The 24,606-nt window shown below is 37.5% G+C and overlaps 1 protein-coding gene across 8 annotated transcripts in view; it reads left to right on the top strand.

Annotated features, from left to right (window-relative positions):
- UBE3D (ubiquitin protein ligase E3D) overlaps positions 1-24,606 on the top strand; it is a 160,228-nt gene that overhangs the window by 49,821 nt on the left and 85,801 nt on the right. Inside the window, exon 9 of one of the 8 annotated variants that reach the window (XM_023544173.2) lies at positions 10,267-10,387. The exons of 6 other annotated variants lie outside the window; for them this stretch is intronic. In XM_023544173.2, the coding sequence (XP_023399941.1) occupies positions 10,267-10,387 (121 nt within the window). Of the gene's footprint in view, positions 1-1,519; positions 10,229-10,266; positions 10,388-24,606 lie in introns of those variants that run through there. One more of the 8 variants, XM_023544176.2, reaches the window with a different exon arrangement.

Genomic DNA, 24,606 nt, shown 5'->3' with positions numbered 1-24,606 from the left:
ACCCTTCAGTAGAAAAACAAAAAACTCTTTACAAGGTTTCACATTTCTTAATCCATTTTTCACCTACCCCCTCCCTAATGTTGAGGTCATCTAGGATTCTGATGATGGTGGTTGTGTTTTTTCTTAAAAAAATGTATCAATCCAAAGTGCCACTCTGTTTGCTTACCTCTTACTCTCTCATGTATCATGAGCATGAATGTTTTTATATTTTTATTGTATAAGTCCATTTCCATAACAAATATGTAGTATTGTTTGGTATGGTGTAAAAATATTTACAAATAGTATTATATGTATATCTTTGTAATTTTCTTCATTCAATATTATTTCTTTCACTTTTTAATTTGATGTGATATATTCTAATAATTCTGTAAAACTGAAACTGGAGTCAATACTCAGATATCTGGAAATGTCTTCTGCCTATTTTGTCTCTTTGAAAACCTTTAGGATTTTATCTTTGTGTTTTTAAGATTTCATGAGGATGTATTTAGGTGTGAGTGTTAGCTCAAAATTTTCTCTATGCCATTATCTGTTCTTGTTTTATAGATGGAATATTCTGTCAATCTCTGTGAAGATAGTAATTATATTTAAAGTCTTCGCTGTATTAACTCTTTCCCCTTAAGTGTTAAATTCTTCTTTTTTGAAAAGAGAGGTTGAGTTTGGTACCTCTCTTTCACAGTGTAGATTTCCCCAAATGTTTGGTGATTTTACTAGAGTTATTGCTGTAGAACGTGAGCTCCATGTGAGCCAGGACCTTGTCTGTCTTGCTCATTACAGCATCTAGGTGAGTACTCACAGTAGGTGCTCAAAACATGTTTGTTAAATGAATGGTTCATAGTTTTCTCTTTATCTTTGCATTTGAGAATTACTGCTCATCTATTGGTGACTGTAGGTTCTTGTTACCATTATCTACCTTTAGGGATGAGTGCAATAAAACTCAAAGGATATTTTGTCAGGCTGGATGTGCTAGTTTGCCTTTTGGGTGTTAAGAAACAAGAGGTAATTGTAGAATCGGTTATAGTGATGAACCTTGTATTCACTATTATGTAGAATCTTTATACTGCCTTTCTCAAAGAATGTTACAAGGATTCAATATGCCTGTGCCATTATTTCATTCGTTTTTTACTGTCTACCTGACTAGAAATATAATGACTATAGTCAGTTATATTCTGCTGTGTTTCGTTACAGGATGCTTTATTTTTTTAACTCCAAATGTCTAGGGGACAAGTTGATGTCCAATAAATGAGTTTGAGTACCTCAGTTGGCCTGTTTTGTGTAACTACTTTTGTTGTGCTTTTCCTCCTGCTAATGTTTTAATGTTTGAGTCTGTGTCTCCCAAGGTAGGAAGAGAATTTCACAAGCTGAGTAAACATCCTGTGAGTTGTTTACTTTGGTCTTTTAAGGATATTAGCATCGTTCTTTTTGGGTATGACTGAGCAATCTGTAGACTCTTGCCATATTTTTGGCACATTGGGTGGTGCATTAACTATTTTAGTCCAGTTGACTAGAATTTTTTTTCTAGTGGAAGCTTGGATTGCCAGATGGTAGTCTAAAAGAGGAAAATAGCAAATGTAAGTATGATTTTATTTCCTTGAGCACACACAAAAAGTGGCATGTAATATTTTTAGACTGTTCTTTCTAGCAATAGATATATCTTTCTTAACATTCTCAACGTTAAGAATGTTGTTTTTTCATTACCCCCTTTCCTTCCCATTTTTGCTGTATGGTGAACACCAATGTTTTTTTGTTGTTGTTTTTACTTCTCCAGGTATTTCATTAGAGGAATTTATTTTTTATCTCAGCATTCATATTAGAGTTTAGAGTCAAAATATTAGTTTTTTAGTTATGGATTCCATCTAAGTTAACTTCTGCAATTTAATTTCTTTAATGTATCAATCCACTTGTAACTTCATCTTCTCTAGACTTGAGGTGATTTTACCCCCGGGGGACTTTTGGCGATGTCTGGAGACATTTTGGTTGTCACAGCTTGGGGTAAGGTGGGGAAGGAGATACCAGCATCTAGCAGGTAGAGGTAGGGATGTTGTTGAATATCATCCAGTGCATCCACCCCCACCCCCACCCACAGCAAAGAATCAGCCAGCCCAAAATGTCAGTAGTGCCAAGGATGACAAACTCTGGTCTAGGCTGTCCCCTAAAATCAAGACCTGTCTGCCTTTTCTCACTAAGTGTTGCAGCCCACTATTTTCTCAAAATTGTATTTGTGCCAGCAAATACGAGAAAATTTTACTGTGGCATTAGGTAAAATCTCTATAATCCCACAGGCTGAATTTGTTAAATAAACAGGATAAGTGGTGAAATATAATATAAATATTTGTTGTTACACTTCTTTATTCTTTTTAAATTAGGGAAATGTGAAGAATAGATTTCTTTTCATGTAAATAATGGTGAGAAATTTCATAGGTGTCAAGTCTCTTGTTCTCGTATTTTAAAAAGAACTTGGGGAGTGTAATCATTAAGTGTAAATAAGTGTTATTTTTTTAAAGCCTAAATTGAATTTTCTTCACTGTGCAAGTTACATAAGCTCTAATATTGGTACTGGTTCTTCCCACCTTTTTCAAAAGATGAAATGTCCAATTTAGGAATCTTGAGAATTTGAACTGAGAAAAACCATTCTACAGCCCTACATTTAGTAGCATTTTCCTGTAAAATATATTGAGGAATGAATGATGAAATGTTAGATTTAACTCCTGGTTTTAGTAGAATTGAGAAAGTAACTTTTATGACATAACTAGGATTCTCTATGCTGGCTATATATTGGTAAATACTGCTTCTTAAATGTAAGTGTTATTTTTGCCTTAAGATAGTTATTGCTTTTTCTAGTGAAATAAAAACACATACAAACCATACCCATATATATTGCACATATGTAAAATAGTATTAATGATCATTTTTGCTTGTGAAGGACTATTTCTTTATCTTCCCCCCTTTATCTCAGCAGTAAAATTGAAACTGTGCTTGATTTTGATGCTCTGCACCTGGTGTGGCAGAGCATATTATTGTCCAAAACAGGAGATAAAATTGAATAAAATTGGGTGGTTTTGAGGAAGAAATTTAGAGGAACTTGTCCTTTTGATTGATAAACACATAAAACAAACCAAATATTAATTTATGCTATTTTATATCCAGCAGAATATCTTTAAATTCTGTTATTTATTAATTGTATAACCTGGTGAAGCACTTCATAATAACTTATTTAGATAGCGTGTGAATGGGTTTGCAAGAATAAATAGGTGCTGAAAGAATGAGTGAATGAATGAGTGCCTCAGTACCACCAACCCTTAAAGAGTACTTTATTAAACTACATCAAATAAGTATTTACTCTACTTCCCCATGTAGGAGTCAAAGAGTGACATTTCAGTGTATACCAATTAGGGACATTGTATTTACAGGGTAGGATAAACTAGAACATGAGATAAGAATGGACGGTACCACTATTTTAACTGCAACTATAGCCATTTTTTTTTTATAGCCATAGAATTTTAAGAGTTATTGAAACTTCAGAAATTACTGAATCCAATTCTTATATTTTGCAGAGGAGTAAACTGAAGATCAAAAAGAGAAATAGCTACAGTTATTCAGTTTGTTAGTTAGTGATCAAGCCAGAATTACAGCCAGGTTGTCCTGATTCTAAATTTAGTACTTTTTCATTATATCATGTAGTCCCTCACCATAAAATTTTAGATGTGAAAATGTCAGATAAATGTTTATTTTTCTCTCCAGAAAAATTCCCCTGGTAGTTTATGATCTGTCAGCATTTTGATTACTCCCCAAAATATACTGTTTACTATACTATAAAAAAAAAATACTATAGTCAGTGAATATTTATGCATCCTTAATATGTAAAATCAATAGCAGAAATTTCCGATTTATAGAATGTACATATCTCATGTTATAGATCAGAATTTAAGGGTGCAAATATGATTTTTTTTTTTTTTAAGAAGTGCAGTGCCCTAATTTCATAGAACAGGAAGCCATTGGACGGAAATTAATCTAAAAATACAGGAAAGTAGTTAGGTGCAATGGGAACATATACATGCTTTCTTGGAAACCACTTTTCACACATTTAATTGTTTATACCATATTATCACCAAGACTTAGCCATCTAAATCTCAGGTAATGTTTCTAGGAATGATTCTTTATTATTAAGCAAGTTGAGCATACACCTCCTTCATTTGTAATTGGGAAAATCATTCCTTTGATTGGACTATATAGGTACAGTGGCTTAAACTCAAATTTATTTATTTGAAATGTCTGTATTATCAGTGAATTTATTTGTAATCATTAAAGATACAGGAAATAAGACCACGGCATATAATAAAAGTGAGCTTTTTTCCCCTAGAGATTCCAGTAAAAGCAGGCTTCCTGTGAAAAGCAATTCATCTCTTGAGATTGCTTCCTTGAGGAAAATCTGGTTTCCTTCATCTGATAAAAGGAATGTGAGATGAGTATAGTTGTGACCTGTGAGAGTAAAAAGGAGAAGGGCCTGAGATTGGATAGAGGAAAGGAGTATGCATATAAAATTGTTTCTTTAATGTGTTTTCTAATCTTTATGTTAGTGTTATGGATTGAATTGTGTCCCCAAAAATGTGTAAACTTGGCTAGGGTGTGATTCCTAGTATTGTGTGATTGTCTACCATTTTGTCATCTGATATGATTTTCCTATGTGTTGTAAATTCTACCTCTATGATGTTAATACAGCAGGATTAGAAGCATTTATATCAAGGAGGCAGGACTCATCTGTAAAATTAGGTTGTTTCTTGTGTCAGTCTCTTTTGAGATATAGAAGAGAAGTCAGTAGAGAGACAGGGGAACCTCATTACCACCAAGTAAGAAGAGCCAGGTCCTTTGGACCTGGGGTCCCTGTGCTGAGAAGTTCCCTAGATTAGGGGAAGATTGATGACAAGACCTTTCTCAGGGCTACGGAGAAAGAACGCTTTCCCCTAGAGCTGGCACCCTTAATTCAGACTTCTAGCCTCCTAGACTGTGAGAGAATAAATTTCCCTTTGTTAAAGCCATCCACTCGTATTTCTGTCATAGCAGCGCTAGATAACTAAGGCAGTTAGAAGGGTTCCGTTTTTTTTTTTTTTTTCTCTCTCTCTTTTTTATTATCTCCTTTTACTTAATGTAATTGGTGGTCCTGGTGGTGCAATGATTAAAGTGCTCAGCTGCTAACTGGAAGGTCAATGGTTCAAACCCACCAGCCATTCCATGGGAGAAAGATATGGCAGTCTGCTTTCATAAAGGTTACATGGACTTGGAAACCCTAGGGTGGGTTCCTACTTTGTTTTATAGGGTCTTTATGGATCAGAAGCAACTTGATGGCAATGGGTTTTTGGAATGTATTTGGTATTGTATGTTATTCCAAAGCAGGAGAGTGAAGATCTCTGCCATATGGAACTTATGGTAAAGTTAGCCAACAGCGTAAATGTACAAAAAATTCTTTCAAAAGACCAAGTTCTACATAAATGCTCAGAAACAGATTTTCATGAAGAACATTTATTCATTAGCTGAGTTGAAGAAAAAAGTTGGAAGTACTCACCTTCAGTTCCCCCTGTAAAAGCTGAAAATGGCTTGGCAGGGAAAGTTTGCATGTTTTCATATGTTAAATTTTAGGGCCAACCAGTAGGCTGCTACTGATAAAGTGGTGTGTAGCTAGCCCACAGGGACTGGGTCGGGGGTGGGGAGGTGGGGGGAGCAGTCATCTCCCCACAGATAGTCCCATATATCTACTTAGCATATTGGGACTCTCCCCAAAAGCTATCATTTCAAAGAATGGGTTCCACAGCTGAAAAAACCACTGCTTTTTGTGACGTGAATTTCAACCAGCCTGTGCTCGAATTCATTGGATAATAGCAAGCTTACTACTTGCAGAAGCAACTACATTGAGAAAGTTCTAATCGTTAAAGTGGTCTTCCTTTTGTTGGACTGAAATTTGCCTCCTAGGAACTGTCATTCAGAGCTACCAAAAATCAATCTACTGATTCTTGGGCAGATATATAGCCACCAAAGCGTATTAGTGGTTACACAGGTTGGAGGGAGAATGAAAAGGAAAGCCATTGCTTAGGGGGCACTGAATTTCTGTTAAGGGTGGGTGGTGAAATAATTTGGGAGAGGGTAGTGGTAATGGTTGCATAACATGATGAACATAATGTCACTGAATTATATATGTAACTTGTTGAGCTGACAAATGTTTTATAATGTATATTTTTACCATAGTAAAAAAAATTAATCTACTGATTCTTGAACATAACAGCTCTTTAAATATTCGGATAATCTGACACTATCTCCTAAGTTTTCACTTCTTAAGGCAACATCCTAAAATGGCATGGTTTCAAGCTTTCTTTTCCTCATGCCATCTCTTTTTCCTCTTAGCCACCTTTCCTAATACCATGTTGATTGTCTATCAGTAGATGGTGGCCTAGCATTCTGTCAGCTACATGTAGATAGGGTAAACTGGAGAGAAGCCAGAACTAGGGATATATCCTACAAAGCTGTGTTAGGTCATTTAGTGGTAAAGAGAAAACTGTTTTCTGTGGAACTGGACAAGGAAGGCTGGATTTCAAGAATCCATGGAATTTAAACTATGTACATAAAAGTTTTCAACTTCAGGTATTGGATGCTCATTTTTTCATTTATTCATTCAGCAAATACTTATTAAATGCATACTATTGTGCTCATAGTGACCATGTGCACAACAGAACGAAATACTGCCCGGTCCTGCACCATCCTTACAATCTTTGTCATGCTTGAGCTCACTGTTGCAGCCACTGGGTCATTCCACCTCATTGAGGGTCTCCCTCTTTTCCGCTGACCCTGTACTTTGCCAAGCGTGATGTCCTTCTCCAGGGAATGATCCCTCCTGACAATATGTCCAAAGTATGTAAGATGCTGCCTTGCCATCCTTGCTTCCAAGGAGCATTCTGGTTGTACTTCTTCTGAGACAGATTTGTTCGTTCTTTTGGCAGTCCATGGTACATTCAGTATTCTTCACCAACTACTGTGCTATGTATTGGGAATACAGTATTGAGCTAAAAGAGACCCTATGTCATATCTCACAGACCTTATTACACTGTAGTGGAAAAGGCAAATAAATGCAAAATTGCAACCTGATCAGTGGTATGAAGAAGAGATATATGGTGCTATGAGAGCATATCAGAGGGAGACCAACCAAGTCAGGATAGGATTCCATGAAGAATTGATTCTTGACTCATATCTGAAGCATGAGAAGGAGTTAATTGTGTGAAGAGCATCTAGACTAGGGGAAAAGCAATACAGAAGGACTTGGGGTAGGAGAGAGCACAGTGATTACAGTTTCCTGTAATGGAGAGGGTGAGAAATAGAACTTTGGTAAGGAGGAGTCAGATCAACTCAGGGCCCTGAACAACACTCAAGGAGTTTTGTCTTTTTGTTTATCCTAAGAACAATGAGAATCTATTGAACATTTTATCCAGAAAGAAGGATGAGATGGCTTAATTTATGCTTCAGAAATAACATTCTGGCAACCCCATACAGAACACTTAGATATGGGTAGCTCATATAGGAAGATATGGCAGTAATCTGAGAGAAAAGATTTTGATTAGGACCTTGGCAGTGGTAGCTGAGATAGATCTGAGAGATACGTAGTAAGTAAAATTGCAGTGCTTGGTGACTGATTGGATTTGGGAGATGTACCACTATTCACTGAGATAGAGAACATGGGAAGGAGGTCACTTTAGGAGAAGATAATGAAGTTGTTTTATATATGTTGAATTTGAGGTACCTTTGTGTCATTCAAGAGGAGATATCAAGTAGAAAATTGAATATATAGACCTGGGGTTCAGGTGAAAAGTTTGAGCTGGATTTACAAATTTGTGTGTCATCTGCATATTGGTCCTCATTGAATCTGAGGGTGTGAGTGAGATTGCTTAGGAAGAGAGAATGGAAGAACTGAGCTGTGAAGAAAACTTGTATTTATGGACCAAGTAGAGGAGGAGAAGCCTGGAAAGGAGGTTGAGGAAAAGTAGCCAGAGAGGCAGGAGGAAAATCAACAGAGGAAGTGGTCAGATGCTTCTGAGAGATCAGGTAAGATGTTGAATGTAAAATGTGCATTGGACTTAGATTACAAAGGTCATTGGTGACTTTAGCAGAGGTTTTTTTATTTTTCGTTGGGCAGGGGGGTGTGGTGGTAGGTGGGCCAGGAGCTAAGTTGGAATAGATGAGCAGTGAGTGAGAGGTGATACAACAGAGACAAAAAGTATGGACAACTCTTTCAACAAGTTTGGCTGTGAAGGGAAGGGGAGAGTTAGATTTGGGGATATGGAGATGATTGAAGGTTGGCAGGTGGGGTTAGACCCTTGAGTCTATTTAAAAGCCAATAGAGGGGATCCTGTTGAGAGGAAGAGGTTGATTACATATGAAAAAGAAGTGATGACTGATAAAGTAAGATATCTGACACAATAGAAAGGGCTGGTATCTCAGTTTCAGGTGGGGCATTTAGCCTTGGGAGCAGCGATGGCTACCTTTTAACGGTGGGGGGAGTCAAGCTTTTGTTATGGATGGAACAGTTACAGTTTGGTTTGAGGAAGATGAGAGATGTTCTTCTGCTGGCTTCTGTTTTATCTGTAAAATAGGAGTTAAGAACAAAGAGGCATAAGAGGGAAAGGGGTGGAGACAGTGGGTAGCTGGAAATATGAGGAGACAGGATAAGGTATAAAATGTTCATTCGGAGAGGAAGTGAATGAGATGACTACAGATGCCTGGGATTGACAGGCATTGTTCACTGCCCATTTGAGGTTTGTGATCATGAACGCATAGAGTGATATTTATCTTGTTTTTAAAATGACAGACCACAGAATCTACGTGGCCTATTTTAATGGAGATTGAGGGTTTGGAAAGGGGCCTTAGTCATTGTAGAGGAGAAATTTAGCTTTAATTATATGATAATCTGAAGCTTCTCAAAATGATATTTTTAAAAAGGGCTGAAAATTATTGATGGGACATGATCTCTTTAAAATATATTAAGGAAAACTCTCTTAATGAAGTTTTAGCCCTTATTTAAGTATATATGCCCTAAGTTAAATTTTCTTGAAAAATTTCCGTTTAATTTTTATAGTTCTATTTTGTAAGCAAATTTATCGGGCTATTGCAGGATAATGAGTATAAATGTACATGGTCTTTAGCATCTGTCAGAGTTTTAGTTTGACATTTGTGACATGAAGCAATTGAAATGTTCCTGGTTGGTTTTGCTTTTATTCTAGACATTAGGGGTGAAAAATAAACTTTCTATTCTAAGACCAGCTGGAGTAGAGGGAAGAAGTCAGTTCCTTTCAGTATCACTTGGGGATATTTTTATCCAGATGGCTACAAGAGCCCTCCAAATGCTTGTACCTTTATTGAAAATCAAGATAAATTGAACATTATATTATTGGCCTTCTCATTGTTTAGACTGGCTACTACTGTAACATCCAGTGGTGAGGGCAAGTGCTATGTCTCAGGGTCTAAGGCAGGGCTTCAGGCCTCAAGCTTCCAGCAAAAGCTCTGGCCTCCATAGGGTACCCTTAGCATCATAGCTCCTTCTCAAAGGCCAGAGCCTTATTCTAGCCATTTTCTTTCTTATGTCAGAGGAGAATTGCCTACCCACCCTAAAAAAATTAATCATTCCTAATTTTCCAGGTGAATGAATGATGAAGGCATTCTCCTTGTAAAATAATTTTCAACATCATAGGTAAAACTCAAATTACTTTAACCGCCATTTCCAAACCCAGTTCCCTCTTCATAAGTTACTACTGTACCAGGTTGCTATGTATCTTGCCAGACCTTTATCTAAACATATACATATATATGCCCCCTAGATGTAGATATAGAAATAATTTGTGTTTTCTCTCTTCCTTTTTTTTTCTTTCTTAAACATAAATAATATATGGAGTCCCTAGATAGTGGAAATAGCTAATAAACTTAACTGCTAACCAAAAGGTTGGCAGTTTGAGTCCATCCAGAGGCACCTTGGGAGAAAGGCCTAGTAGACTACTTCTGAAAAAAATCAGCCATTGAAAATCCTGTGAAGCACACAGGGTTGTTCTGAGTTGAAATTGACTCGACGGCAACTGGAGAAAGATCTTTCTGCAATTTTTTTCACTCAATGTTATATCCTCTTGGTGTATCTAAATGTATCTCTTCTTTTTTTTTCTGGGTAGGATATATTCCATACTGTAGGTATGTCGTGTTTTATTTAGCTATTTTATTAAAATTATTTTTAATTTTTTTCTCTAGTACTAACAAGTCTACAGTTAAGATCCTTGAACATGCCTCTTTGTGTGCCTCAACAAGAATTTCTTTAAAGTCGCTGGAAAGAAGTGGAATTTATGTTCCTGAGTTATATTTGGTGCTGTGGGTAAGCGTTTGGCTGCTAACCAAAAGGTCAGCAGTTCGAATCCGCCAGCTGCTCCTTGGAAACCCTATGGGGCAGTTCCGCTCTGTCCTATAGGGTCACTATAAGTCGAAATCGACTTGACAACAATAGGGCTTGGGATATATTTATTTTAAAAAATTTAAACAAGCTTTAAAAAAATTTTTTTTTTGTAGTAGCTTTAGAGTTATAGAAAAGTTGCAAAGGGTATAGTACAGATTGTTCTCGTGTACGTCTCAAGTAGTTTCTTGCCAACGTGTCCGCATATGCTTTTACTCCAGTCATAACTGAAACTGCTGATTTAAAGATCTCAAGTGAACACCTGGTGAGCAAAATCATTTGCTTTTTCTCAATCCTTAGTATTCAGCATTCTTCCACCATTTCCAACATTGGGAGTGTCTGCCTTGGCATTCTCCTGATTTTCCTCTGGCTTCTTCACCTTCTTCTCTTCCTCCCTTGCCATTTCTACTTTAGCTTGCTAACAGGATATTCTCCCTGACTTCTTTTTCTCTCTTGCTAAGCTCATCTGCTCCCATGGTAGCAACTCTTTGTTGAGTAAAAACTTTGAAGTTGCATTTCCAGTCCTACCTTTCACTTAAGCTCTTTGCTTGCCATCTCCATCTTGTCTCTAGGTTATTTCTGCCAGATGGCCCCACTGACTTCTCAAATCATTATGTCCAAGGCAGAAGAAACTCATTAACTCAAACAGGTTTCCTCTTATTTATCTCTGTCAATGGCATCATGATTCTCCTAGTCACCCAGGCTCGAAACCTAAAGTTGGCCTTTAATTACTTTCCACTTCCCCCACATCCAACCATTTACCAATCGTGTTTATTCTACCTTCGAAATCTCCTTCAAATTTATTCTTTCTTTTCTTTTTAGCATTGCCGTCCTAATTCAGCTGTTTGCCACTCTTTATGTGGAATTTACGAGAATGTCTTCAACCTGTCTAAACTCACTAATCTGGCCCACATTCTGCAGCTAGCCTGGTCATCCCAATCGTATCACTCTCCTGCTTCCTTTTGCCTACCCAAAACCTTTGACTCCTTGAATTAGTATCTGAAGTCTTCTATACCCAGTCTCCAACTCTCCTATGTCTGTCATACACCATTATGTCTAATCAAATGGATTATCTGCATCTTCTCAAATATTCATTCTTCCATGCAGGTCATATATAGTTCAGTGTGGTTAAGAGTACACAAATACTAAATAGGACTCTAAGCTTTCCATTTCAACCAGTACTCATTTTATTTTTATAATAGTTCTATAAGAAAGGGATTGATAATGGAAATATGGTATCTTTGGTTATAAGTATCCTTGCATGTGTAAGGTCTTCATGACAGACTTAGAAAAAAATTTCTTCTATTTTCCATAAACTGTTCCTGCCATCTTTGGGAATTATAAAAAATAAATATATGTAAACTTATTCTTTGCCCTACGGACTTTTTTTTTTTTTACTTTTGTTTCCTCAGCATTTGCTATTTCCATCATTTTTTTTTTCCTTCTAGCAAAATAATGATACCTTTACTGGTGAAGTGACTTACCTTTGCTAATTTTATCACAGAGTTCGTTTCTAAATCAATAAGGCTAAAAACGGGAACTTGGGAGGCACAGCTGACATTTTATATGCTAGGTTGTTCAAGTTAACTCTGAAAAGTTATGCAGGCATAGTTGAGTTTTCTAAAAAGAAATGTTACCTGGGTTTAGTAAGGTTTATATAGAAACTCTAGACCGCCTTTCCACTTTTCTTTTTCTAAGATGTAATATTTTTGTGTTTTTTGCACATCTATGTACTCTTCTTTTTTGTAAGCTTCATACAACTCCCCGTAAGATTTTGATATTGTAAGAGTTGATATTGTAGTTTAATCATCTGATAATAATATTAGCTATCACTGATAGAGCTTTTACTGTGCAACAGACTTATTGTAACCTTTTTAATCATTATATCATTGAATCCTTATAATATCTCTGTGCTGTAGGTACACCATCATTTACAGAATGTAAGGTACTTGCCTAATGAGGCATAGCTAAGATGTAGTGGACTTCAAACTCACCAAACCCATTGCCATCGAGTCCATTCCGACCCATGGCAACCCTATAGGACAGGGTAGAACTGCCCCCGTAGGGTTTCCAAGGAGCAGCTGGTGGATTCGAACTGCTGACCTTTTTGTTAGCAGCCGAGCTCTTAGCCACTGCACCACCAGGGCTAAAACGGGCCTGTCTTCAAAGCCCTTGGTTGTTTGTGTCTGCCGCGTGTCCCTCTTATGTCTGGATTTACAGAACATCATCTATATCCTCTGCTTGTGAAACAGAAATGGTGGAAATGCATTTGTTTACTAAGAGCTGCTCTCCTGGAACCTTGGACTCTTTGGGTTTATACTCCCAAGTCTCCTGTAAACCCCCAAGTAAAAGCACCTAACCCAAAAAGTTGTCTACCGAATGAAGCCTAAACTTGGCTACTGCTTTTAAATCTAATTCAACATCTACTCTTTTTTCCCACCTGATTGCAAGTACCAGTTGTAATTTGCTTCCCACTAAACACATCTTAGTTTGTTTTCCTATTACTATGTACCTACAAATGGCTTCAAACCATCTTTGTCCTCTTTGAGCTGACTCCCTTCTCTTTTCCACATTTGACCCACATGGTGATCTCTTTTTCATATTGCTGTTCCTGCTGCCTTTAAAGTCTTTTTTCATTATTCTCCATGTCAAGCTCTCATTTCGGTCTGGGCTTCTTTGGACCTGACTCCAGTACTACTCTTAACCTACCACACCCTCTTCCCAGTAGGGGTAATTGTCTTAGTCATCACAACCTCCAGACCCACCTTGACTTACCAGCTACTTTTTACCTCTTTAATGAAACCGTTTGTCTCTGTTTAAAAACAACTCCAACAAAAACAAAACTATGAGGCAAAGAATTGTTTTAAAATTCTTTGTTCTTAGCAAAATTCTTACCTAAACAGTCTTTGGAAAGTTATAAATATATTCTAATTATTAGTTCAGTTTATAATTCAGAAAATGTGTTGTTAGAAGAGTGAAGTGAACCCAGAACACAGTTAAAATGACCATGCAATCTTCTAATTGAAAAGACGACCATGAGGCTTTATGATAATGTCGGATGTATTTCTTAAATTCAGTAATCTTACCTGGTTTGGAGACTTCAACACTCAGAGATAAGGCAGTTGTAGGAATAATTGTTGCACGTATAGTTGAGGGTGATCATTAGGGCATTTGATGTTGAGATGACCTGAAGTGCTTGGGATACTTATAGCTTGAAGAAGAGCATTTGGCATGAGTGTGGGACTTCAGGAGTCCCTGGATGGCATAAGTGGTTAACACTGAAAGGTTGGTGATTCAAACCTACCCAGAGGTGTCTAAGTAGTAAGGCCTGGTTACCTGCTTCTGAAAGGCCATAGCCTTGAAAACCCTATGAAGTGCCGTTCTACTCAGCACACTTGGGGTCACCAGGAATTAGAATCAACTTGGTGGCAACTAGCAGCAACAACAACATGAGACTTTAGACAGACATGGAGTCCAGTCCCAGATTTTCCGTTGACTAAGTTAAATGACCATGCCAAGTCACAGCCTCCTCTCTGGGCCTTGATTTCCTCATTTTCTGAAATAGGTATACTTAACATTCTTCAATTTTATGGCTTTGGGGCAAATAAGTGCTTTAAAGATTGTGATCTCAAACTCTTTATTGTGTTTAGTTTTCCTTATAAACTGAAGGCATAGTTTTCTCTCGCTGGAAGTTTTTAATTAACACAGTCCGTAGCCTCAGATTCAGTTCAACAGACAAGCATTTAAGCCTCCTGTGTGTAGTATAACTTTCTGCTGGGAGATAAAGAAATACAGATATAAATAAGATATAATTCTGACTTCCAGAGTCTCAGTATTTAATTCTTGAAACTGACAAATTATATGTGAGCTCTAAAACCTCTATAAGATACATGTCCTCTGTCTTAGATACAAACAAGGGACTTTCTTTTTAATTCTAGCTAAAGAAAGCTTCATGGAGAAGATAGCATTTGATTTGAGAATAGGGGGATAGACAAATAATGGGACAGAAAGTTAAAGAGGAATCAGTTTAAGCAAAATCACAATGGTGGGAAATTGCAGGATTTTTTCCCAAAATGTATTTTAGAAAATGTCGATAGGTTCTTTGGGGGGGGATGGGGAGCAGGTACCATGGTCCATTACTATTGAATGAGATCGTATTTGTAAAACATTGTTGTTAATGTGCACTAATTGTTGACTATTATCATTATCATTTTTGTTACTAAATAAATTTTGGACTCAGTGGGTTCAGTAAAATTATAGTAATTTTTTACTGCTTTACTGCTCGGTGCCATTAATATGCTAAAGTCAGTTATGAATTGTTATGAGGAACATACAGTATGTAGCATTTATGAAGCTTATGTGATCATGGAACCCTTTTTCATGGCTTATCTGATAGAAACACTAGGCCCAAAAAATACACTTTTAAGAAATTGCACAGGAAGATACTGTATAAAATGGAGCAGAGTGATTAAAGGAGCCCTGGTGTCACAGTAGTTAAACGTTCGGCTGCTAACCCAAAGGTTGGCAGTTCAAATCCACCAGCCACTCCTTGGAAACCCTATGGGACAGTCCTGCTCTGTCCTGTAGGGTCGCTATGAGTTGGAATTGACTCAATGGCAATGGATTTGGTTTGGGTTTTTTTAGAGTAATTGAATATAGGAAGAGAGATTTTCTTGAGATTAATTGAACCAACAGTGGAAAAATAAGAGTGTAAGGATATTGGAGAATGTATTTACACACATGTCAGCCAGTAGGTGGCAGTGTTTGCCAAGTACAGCTTGGTTACAAGCCATCAGGAATGAGTTGAAGGAGGACAGTCACATATTGGTAATTTCCAAGAGTGTCTGTACATTGAAAGAGGAGAATTTTTTAAAAAAACAGAAAAATCCAGTGCCATGGAGTCGATTCCGACTCATAGTAACCCTATAGGACAGAGTAGAACTGCCCCATAGAGTTTCCAAGGAGCGCCTGGTGGATTTCAACTGCCGACCCTTTGGTTAGCAACTGTAGCACTTAACCACTATGCCACCAGGATTTCCCAGGAATTTATAAGGGAACTTAGATTTATTTACTATTTTAATATGTTTGAAAGCACTTAAGTAATGAATTGGAGTTTGCTAACACATGTGCGCGCACACAGGCGCACACACACACATAAGAATTCTGCCCCATGTCTAGGCAGAGATAAGGTGGAAGATGTGTTTATTTATCCTATCAAGTAATAGACACAGTATTATGTGATAGGTATACATTAGTGTATAAAAACATCAAAGTCTTTGCTCTTGTAGAATATTTAGTCTAGTGATGGAACTAATCTATATCTGGTATTATGTATTATTCAGGATATCACTAGTTTTTTTTTTTTTTTTTATCACTACTTATCTGGTGACTTCATGAAAAATGCCCAATAGACAAAGTTAGCTCCTAGTAAAGGACTCAAGTAGAAGTAATCTCTCACAGGGTTTATAATATTAACTGTGCCGAATGACATCAGTATGCATACCATCCTTTCATGTTGGACTCTATCCAGTGTGCAGGGTTCCCAGGCATTGTAGATAAAAGTAAGTTGGCTTCTCAGGACTTGCAAGTACTGGATCTGCTATACACACATAGCCAAGAGGTACTTACTACTAAACCCATATCCTGCACAGAGGAGGACAAAAAGTGGAGAGGTAACCAACAGTTCCAAAGCTCTTGCTCTGCTTCTAGCTCACATTTCAACTGGATACTTCAGTTTCTCCTCCTTGATCCTCACTTCCCTAAAGAATGCAGAGACAGACTAACTACAAATCCCACTCCTTTACCTTTGAGACTTGACCTACAAATGTCGGATGGCATATTTGACATCTTGGCATATTTATATAAATTTGCTATGCATGTTTGCTCTGAAATCTATTGAAACAAAAGAGAATTTAATAAAAAAAAAAATTTTAACTTACAGCTTTTTTTTTACATGAAGATCTTTTATTGATGCACTTGGGATTTTTGCAGGTGACACTAATTAATGCTAATGTGATTTATGCGTCTAATTCCCTGCAAACATACTGATGATGCCTGGCATCTCTACCTCCTGAGGCCATGTGCTTGGCAGCTTTATAGATAAGCAGAGCCTGGGTGAAAAGCCTTAAGGGAACATTCCAAAATTTGGGAATTCAGCAAATGCTCAGGGGAAAACAGTTGAGTTTTTTCCAGCCAGCTTAGAAGGTAAAATCTTAACTATGGATTGCTATGCCTGTTTTGTTCATTTACTTTTTTAACATTAAAAATAGTGAATCTCTCTTTTTAGCAAAATTTTATCCTTTTTATTTTCTTATATAAGATCTTCCTTAGTCAAAATTTTAGGGAGAAGGATTTACTTTTAGGTCATTGGAACATAGCTCAGGAATTACCATTCACTCTTCATTTTATAATTTAATTCATTTGGGAAAGATAAATAAGATTCTATTTAGATGTTTCCATAAAAATGATTTCTACAAAATTTACAGGGTTATTATTAAAAATTGCCTGATTTCTGCCTAACTTACATTGATGAGTTAGTGACAGGTATTTTATTTAATAAGTGTGGTGCTAGGGACATGAGGGATTTCAGCAGATTAAACATAATCCCATTGTCTCAGTATTGTTGGGTTACTCGGAGGTATGTAACGGTTTTGAAATAATGTCCACAAAATCTTTGATATTCTTCCCTTCAAGAGATGGAGCTTAATTTCTCTCTGCCTTGAGTGTGAACTGAACTTAGTAACTCTCTTCTAATGAATAGAACAAAGTTGATGTGACAGAATGTGATTTATGAGAATAAGTCATAAAAGGCATAGCAGATTCCTTCTTACTCTGCCTCGAATTGCTTGATCTGGGGGAATCCAGATACCAGCATGAAGACATCGAAGCCAATGGAGCATCCATGTGGCGAGGAACTGAGGCCTCCTGCTCATAGCTATGTGAGTGAGTCATCTTGGGAGCAGATCTTCCAGTCCCAGTCAGATCTTCAGATGACTGCAGCCCGTGCTGACATCTTGACTGCAGCCTCACACTTGACTCTGAACCAGAGCCACCCAGCTAAACTATTTCCAAATCCCTGACCCACAGAAACTGGGAGATAACAAATGCTTGCCGTTTTTAAGCCACTGATTTTGGAGTACTTTGTTATGCAGCAGTTGATAACAGATACAAGATACAAGACCAATACCTGGAGTCCTGGAGATATTACCACCACCTGCGACAAATTTCAGGGTGTCTGTGAGCCCCATGAAATTAGATAAAAAATTATGTTTACATATATGTGCATTTTTCTTGGCAAGTATACATAGCTTTCATCTGTTTCTAAAGAGAATCGTTAATCTCTAAAAGATTGCAAACCCCTGCCTTAAGTGTTTTGTTCAAAGGAAACAGAGCAGTGGGAACCAGAGATATAGACAGAAAAGTTTCATTGAGGGAAACTTTCCTTATATACAGGAAATACTTGTTGCATGTTTGTTGTCAAAGACTGGAATTGAATTAGGCTTTAAAAAGTGAAAAGAATTTAGATAAGCATGTGGTACAAAGTTATCTTTCAAAGTATGCTTGATTGCTTTAAATCAGAGCAAACTTCAGTCAGCAGGACAAATCCAACTCCTCCTCTTATGACAGGTGTCCCACAAACCTAAAATACTATCTGACACTTTTTAAGAAAAAGTTTGCTGACCCTTACTTTTCAATATTGAGATGAAGTTAGCATTCTTTTGGCATAAAAGCAGTAGCTAAAATGCATTTTTGTAACTGATAGGTGAATGCACTATACATCATGTAGCAGGCTGTCTTACAGGTAAGTAGGAAATTAGCGTTTACTCCCCAAGCCCTGTAGGAGTAATTGCTATCCTGGCCTAAGAAAGAAGAGGCTATCTGGACAGCCTTCCAGAGAAATGAGATTTGTAGAGCAGAGGGCAGGAGTTAATGATGCTGGATCAGAGATGGACATCCTAGGGACCTTGAATTGCTAACAGTAGCTCTTCAACTGCAAGGGGCATAAATAGGAGACACGTGCTGGTACTTGTTACCATAAAGGAGCTCTTTGCTTCCTCGGTATTTGTCTCTACTCAGCTCTTTTTTTTTTTTTTTAATCTGAAGACTCTCACAATCTAACCTACAAATGATACCTACGTTATTTTGAAATAAGATGCTCGAGGGCTGGATTCTAGACCATTTCCTCTCTAATACCATTTTGTATAGTGTTGTGAACTGTACTGTCACTATGAGTTACTGATTGATTCTTCCAGATAAAAGTGATGCTCATTTTGGAACTCTTCACCTCTGATTCTCTTTTCTTGCAGTTAATCTCCTGGTAGTAGCTGGTTTTGCTTTATACTTTTGATTCTAATGTGCTAAACATTTATCCTTTAATATCTAAGACATGTCTCAGCCTTAAAGTCTAAAAAGGAAACATTGCAAGTAGTGGGTCAGGTCAGTATTGTACGCAGTCTTTTGTCATGTTTCTACTGATTAAGTGGTGGCTCAAGAGCTCTACTCAAGCTTGATAACTCATGTGAACACTGGTTAATGTCCTCAGCAGGAAGAGCAGTTCCCAAATTCATGACTTAGGCCTTGTATTCAAAGCTAATTGTAGAAGAGTTTCTGGGTTTATGGTGGTTATGTCAGTGAAAGTGTATTTGTTTTTCTCACATCTTGTCCTTCACTGAGGAGATGAGTTTCTCAGACTACTTTGGCTAACTTCTTAAGAATTCTAACAAAGCTTATAACCTAATTGATTGATTTTTGTTATGAACTGTTTTTAATTTACAGAAAAGTATAGAGAACGATTTATTTTCTTACTCCCCAGGTTTTAGCAAACCTTGCTATGTTGCCATCTTTGATATATGTGGATGAGTGGATGGGTGGGTGGAAGGAAAGGAAGGGAGGGAGGGAGGGAGGGAGGGAGGGAGGGAGGAAGTTAGTTAGTTAGTTAGTTAGTTAGTTAGTTAGTTAGTTAGTTAGTTAGTTAGTTAGTTAGTTGAAACTTCCTCTGAATTCATTTCCTTTTATCCTTCCCCAAAAGGAACCAGTACCTGAGATTTGGTGTTTATCATTGCCATGCAATACTTTTATAAATATGAAGATTTTATCCACTAGATTGCCATCCATACTGTCACTAAATGGGAGAACTTTTATGCTATTACTAAATATAAATATGGATGAGCATTAGCTTTAATTGATTTTAAAACTTAATTTATTTTTACTCTTTAATATTGTGTTGGAGTTATTAGCCAATGCAATTAGATAAGATAAAGCAATTAGAGGCATAAGAATTGGAAAGGAAGAAGCCTAATTATCTTTATTCGAGGATGATATGATTATATATCTGGAAAATCCAAAAGCATCCATGAAAAACTGCTACAAACAATAAGTAGTTTTTCCTAAAAACATTGAACCTGATTAAGTCTCTAAACCTAACAGCCAGTTTAAAGGAAATTCAGGAGGCAGAGGAACAATGTTGAATTATACCATAATTTGCAACTGGCAAAATCCAGACTAGAAAACTACAGGATAAACAACTTGGTGTCTAAGAAAAAAAAAAAAAAATCCAGGTAAAAAAGATAGAGGGAGGGAGAACCTATAAATGAAAAGAAAAAGAACTTATGAACCAATTGTAATATATAGAACTTATTTGAATTTCAATTTAAATAATCTAAACAAAAAAATAATGAAACAGTTGGGACCATGTGAACATTAATTGGATATTTGATGAGATTGAAGGGTTATTGTTAATTTTTTCAGATATGATATTATAGATATAATTAAAAAAATGAGTCTCAGTCTTTTAGAGTACATATTATAATTACAGATAACATGATAGTATTTGTGGTTTTGGCTTCAAAGAACTTAGGGGTGGAAGTCAGCACAACTTGATCAAAGCAAAGTCACAGAACTTCATAGACACATCCAAGCTCCCTCAGAGACCAAATTATTGGGCCGAAGGCTGGGGACCATGGTCTTGGGGGACATCTACCTCAATTTATATAACATCTTATAAAGAAAACGTTCTACGTCCTACTTCGGTGAATAGCATCTGGAGTCTTAAAAGCTTGTGAGTGGCCATCTAAGATACTCCACTGGTCCCATCCCATCTGGAGCAAGGGAGAATGAAGAAAACCAAAGACACAAGGGAAAGATTAGCCCAAAGGACTAATGTACCACAACCACCACGGCCTCCACCAGACCGAGTCCAGCACAACTAGATGGTGCCTGGCTTCTACCACCAACTGCTCTGACAGGGATCACAATAGAGGGTCCCAGCCAGAGCTGGAGAAAAGTGTAGAACAAAGTTCTAACTCACAAAAAAAGACCAGAATTACTGGTCTGATAGACACTGGAGAAAACCCTGAGAGTATGGCTCCTGGACACCCTTTTAACTCAATACTGAAGTCAGTCCTGAGGTTCACCCTTCAGCCAAAGATTAGACAAGCCCATAAAACAAACAATAATACAGGTAGCTCAACTACGTATATGAGACTAAATGGGCACACCAGTCCAGGGGTAAGGACGAGAAGGCAGAAAGGGACAGGAAAGCTGAATGAATGGAAATGGGGAACCCAAGATTAAGAAGAAGAGGAGGGTGTTGGCCATGTCAGCAACCAATGTCACAAAACAATATGTATATTAATTGTTTAATGAGAAACTAATTTGTTCTGTAAACCTTCATCTAAAGTACAATTTAAAAAAAAAAACACACCTTGAAAAAAATTTTAGGTGTGATGATACTCAGTGGGGAATATAGCTGAAACACGATCAGCCATGATGGATAATTGTTGAAACTGGGTGATGGAGATATGGTCATTCATTATACTATTCTACTTTTGTATATGCTTGAAATTTTTTTATAACATAACATTTACTAAAATTTAAGTTAAATAATTTTCATTGAGAAACAAGGGCAGTTTATTATAGGTTTCTATGTGTTTATTAATGCATCATTCATTTTCTTGCAGCAGCAGTTAGTAAGGTGTGCTTAGATAGAAAATGGACTCTCCATTCTTCAGCTATATCTAGAATATACAGTACTACTTTATTCTTCTTGAGAAATGAGAGTAAGATAATTATTTTGAAATGTCCCATCATACCTTAGAAAACTGTTAATACTCCTTAACAAAAGATAAAAAAGGCTCATCAATAAAGTGCCTAATTTACTATTTTACTAAAAGTCCAGACTAGGCTATTGGTGGAATTATGGACATCAAAGACAATTCTGGTGAGGACTCGGAAGGAAGTGAGGAGAGCTGTTACATTGGAGATGGTACAGATAGTGAGAACCAGCAGCAGAGAACCAGCAGCAGCAGAGAATGGCAGTAGCAGAACCAGGATAACAGCTCAAGATAGCGTTAGACCCTACCTACGGAGTGAGAGAGCTGAGTGCCTGTGCTCAGGAGGCTTCCTGGCAGAGTAGGGTGCCTCTGAGCACTTGTCATTGGAGCTAAAGAGCTTTGGAACACTTGCCCCAGAAGGGTAGACGTGGGCAGTGAGGCCTGAGGGGCCGAGAAACCAAGGAACCAGGAAGCAGAAGCTGAACAGACAAGGAACACAGGAAGCAAGCAGAGTTGCCTTAGCTTCAAGGGGTGGAGTCACCACTCATATGGACTAGGAGAATGGGGCCACCCAAATCCGAAGGGAGCAGAGTTGCCCTTCCAGTGGGCCTGGAGCTGAAGCCCAGGACTGAGGGGCCTTCACTCAAACTCCTGAGAGTGTGGCTAACACCCAGAGTCTGGGGGGCAGGGCCATTGTGTAAATGGTCTCAGAGAACAGAGGATTATTTCAAGCCTTGAGGGCTAATGTGATGTGTTCTTCTGACTTGCTTGATGCCTGTTATGCCTTCTTTCCCTCCTATTTTTCCCATTTGTAATGGAAATGTCTACCTTGTGCCTGTTCCGTCATTGAACTTTGGAAGCAAATACCTTATATTCTAGATTTCACAGATGAAGAGAAAGTTTTAGATTTTGGACTTGGAGTTGAATTAATACTTTTGCTATGATACGGTGGGGTCAATATGTTTTACATGTGGCAAGGATATGAATTTTGGGAGGCCAAAGTGTAGAATGTCATGGGTTGAATTATGTCCCACCAAAAATATCTGTCAACTTGGCTAGGCCATGATTCCCAGTATTGTGTGATTGTCCACCATTTTGTCACCTGATGTGATTTTCCCGTGTATCATAAATCCTACCTCTACGATGTTAACATGGTGAGACTGGCGGCAGTTACATTAATGAGGCAAGACTCAATCTACAAGATTAGACTGTGTTTTAAGTCAATCTCTTTTGAAATATAAAAGAGAGAAGTGAGCAGAGAGACATGAGGACCTCATACCACCAAGAAACAAGAGCCAGGAGAATAGCGCATCCTTTTGACCCAGGGTTCCTGCACAGAGAAACTCCTTGACTGGGGAAGATTGATGACAAGGACCTTCCTCCAGAGCTGACAGAGAGGGAAAGCCTTACTCTGGAGCTAGCACCCTGAATTCAGGCTCGTAGCCTGCTAGACTGTGAGAAAGTAAGTTTCTTTGTTAAAACTATCTATTTGTGATATTTGTTATAGCAGCACTAGATAACTAAGACATGGGTATATTCCAGAAGTTCTTTTGTGGAGTAGTTCCTTAGAACTAGATGAATGTTTTCTCCTAGAAATCATATTATAAATGTCAGATAGGTTCCCAGGTAATTTCACAAAAATCTATTAATCCATAACATAATATAGTCCACAAAGCTGACAGAATACTGAGGATTCAGTACAGGTGTATATTAAATTATTTTTTCTAGGAAAATGCTTTCCTAATTGAATTCAGGACTCCAAAAGATGAGTGACTTCCCTACCTCTTTCTAATAGTTGATCTCATTATACTCCTGGATCATTTAGCTGTCGTGTGCTTTGAATTCTGGAAGCAAAGAACAGTAACACATCATCTGTGATTTGGATTTCTCTCATTCCTATATTATTCATAAACTGAATACCTGAAAAACCAGGGATTATCTCCATATGAATGTTCTCAGTAATAAAAACCTGCCTTTTATGCTTTTTGCATACATTATCTCATTTAATATTTACCAGAAACCTTTGTGGTTTAAAGGACAAATCATTATCCCTATTTTATAGCTATTAAGACTGAGGCTTAAAGAGCCAAGATACAGTGGAAAACATTTGGAGTGAGAGACATTAGATTAGGTTCTGGCTCTTCTGTGAGACCATGTCAAGTTACTTAACGTCTTGACCTTCATTTGGCTTGCCTGTAAAGTGAACATCAGTGAACTGATATGTGTGAAAGAGCTTGTTAACCAATGATAAGGTACTATGCAAATATCATGTTTGGTCTCTAAGGCACTTATTAAAGGCCACATTGTAAATAGCAGACCTGGGCCTGACTCTTATGATTTCTGACTCCAGATCTGAAGCTCTTTTCATAATTCTGCACTGATAGTGAAGATCATGATAAGGCTATTTTAATAAATGGACACTAAGTTGGAAAAAACTCCAACTAGAATGGTAAGGAGACTCATTCATTTAATATGAATCACTGTTGGAGGAAATGGGGAATGTTTAGCTTAGGGAAAAATCAGATGTTAGATGTCAGGTATTTTCTGAAGGGCTCAGATTCTAAAGAGCAGATTTTGCTCAGTATAAAGAACTTCGTTTCAATGAGTCTCTTTGTTGCTGGAGTTACTCAAGCAAAGACAAGACAGTCACGTGTTAGGAATAATGCAAAAGAACCAAAAAAAAACCAAACCTATTGCCGTGGAGTCGATTCCCACTCATAGTGACCCCAGAGGACAGAGTAGAACTGCCCCATGTGGTTTCCAAGGAGTGCTTGGTGGATTCGAACTGCCTGTCTTTTTGTTAGCGGCTGTACCTCTTAACCACTATGCCACCAGGGTTTCCAGGAATAGTGCAGAAGGGCTAAATTCCCCTCAGGTCAGTTTCCAACTCTGATTTTCTAGCATTGAAAATCTAGCAAAAGTTCAGGGGTGGGTAGAAATCCCTGGTTACTGTTGGAAGGACTGAGAAGCACTAATGATGGTAGCCCTGTAATAGGATAAAAATTCTGAAGATGATCTACAAGCTGAGTTTTAAAAAGCTCATTTAGCAAATATTTATTAATCACTTACCATGTTGTAAGATGATGTGCTGGG

Source organism: Loxodonta africana, chromosome 1 (genome assembly GCF_030014295.1).
Source record: "Loxodonta africana isolate mLoxAfr1 chromosome 1, mLoxAfr1.hap2, whole genome shotgun sequence".
In the NCBI taxonomy this organism is placed as follows: Eukaryota; Metazoa; Chordata; class Mammalia; order Proboscidea; family Elephantidae; genus Loxodonta; species Loxodonta africana.
The sequence above is the reverse complement of the archived record's forward strand: the minus strand, read 5'-3'. Positions and strand labels throughout refer to the sequence as shown.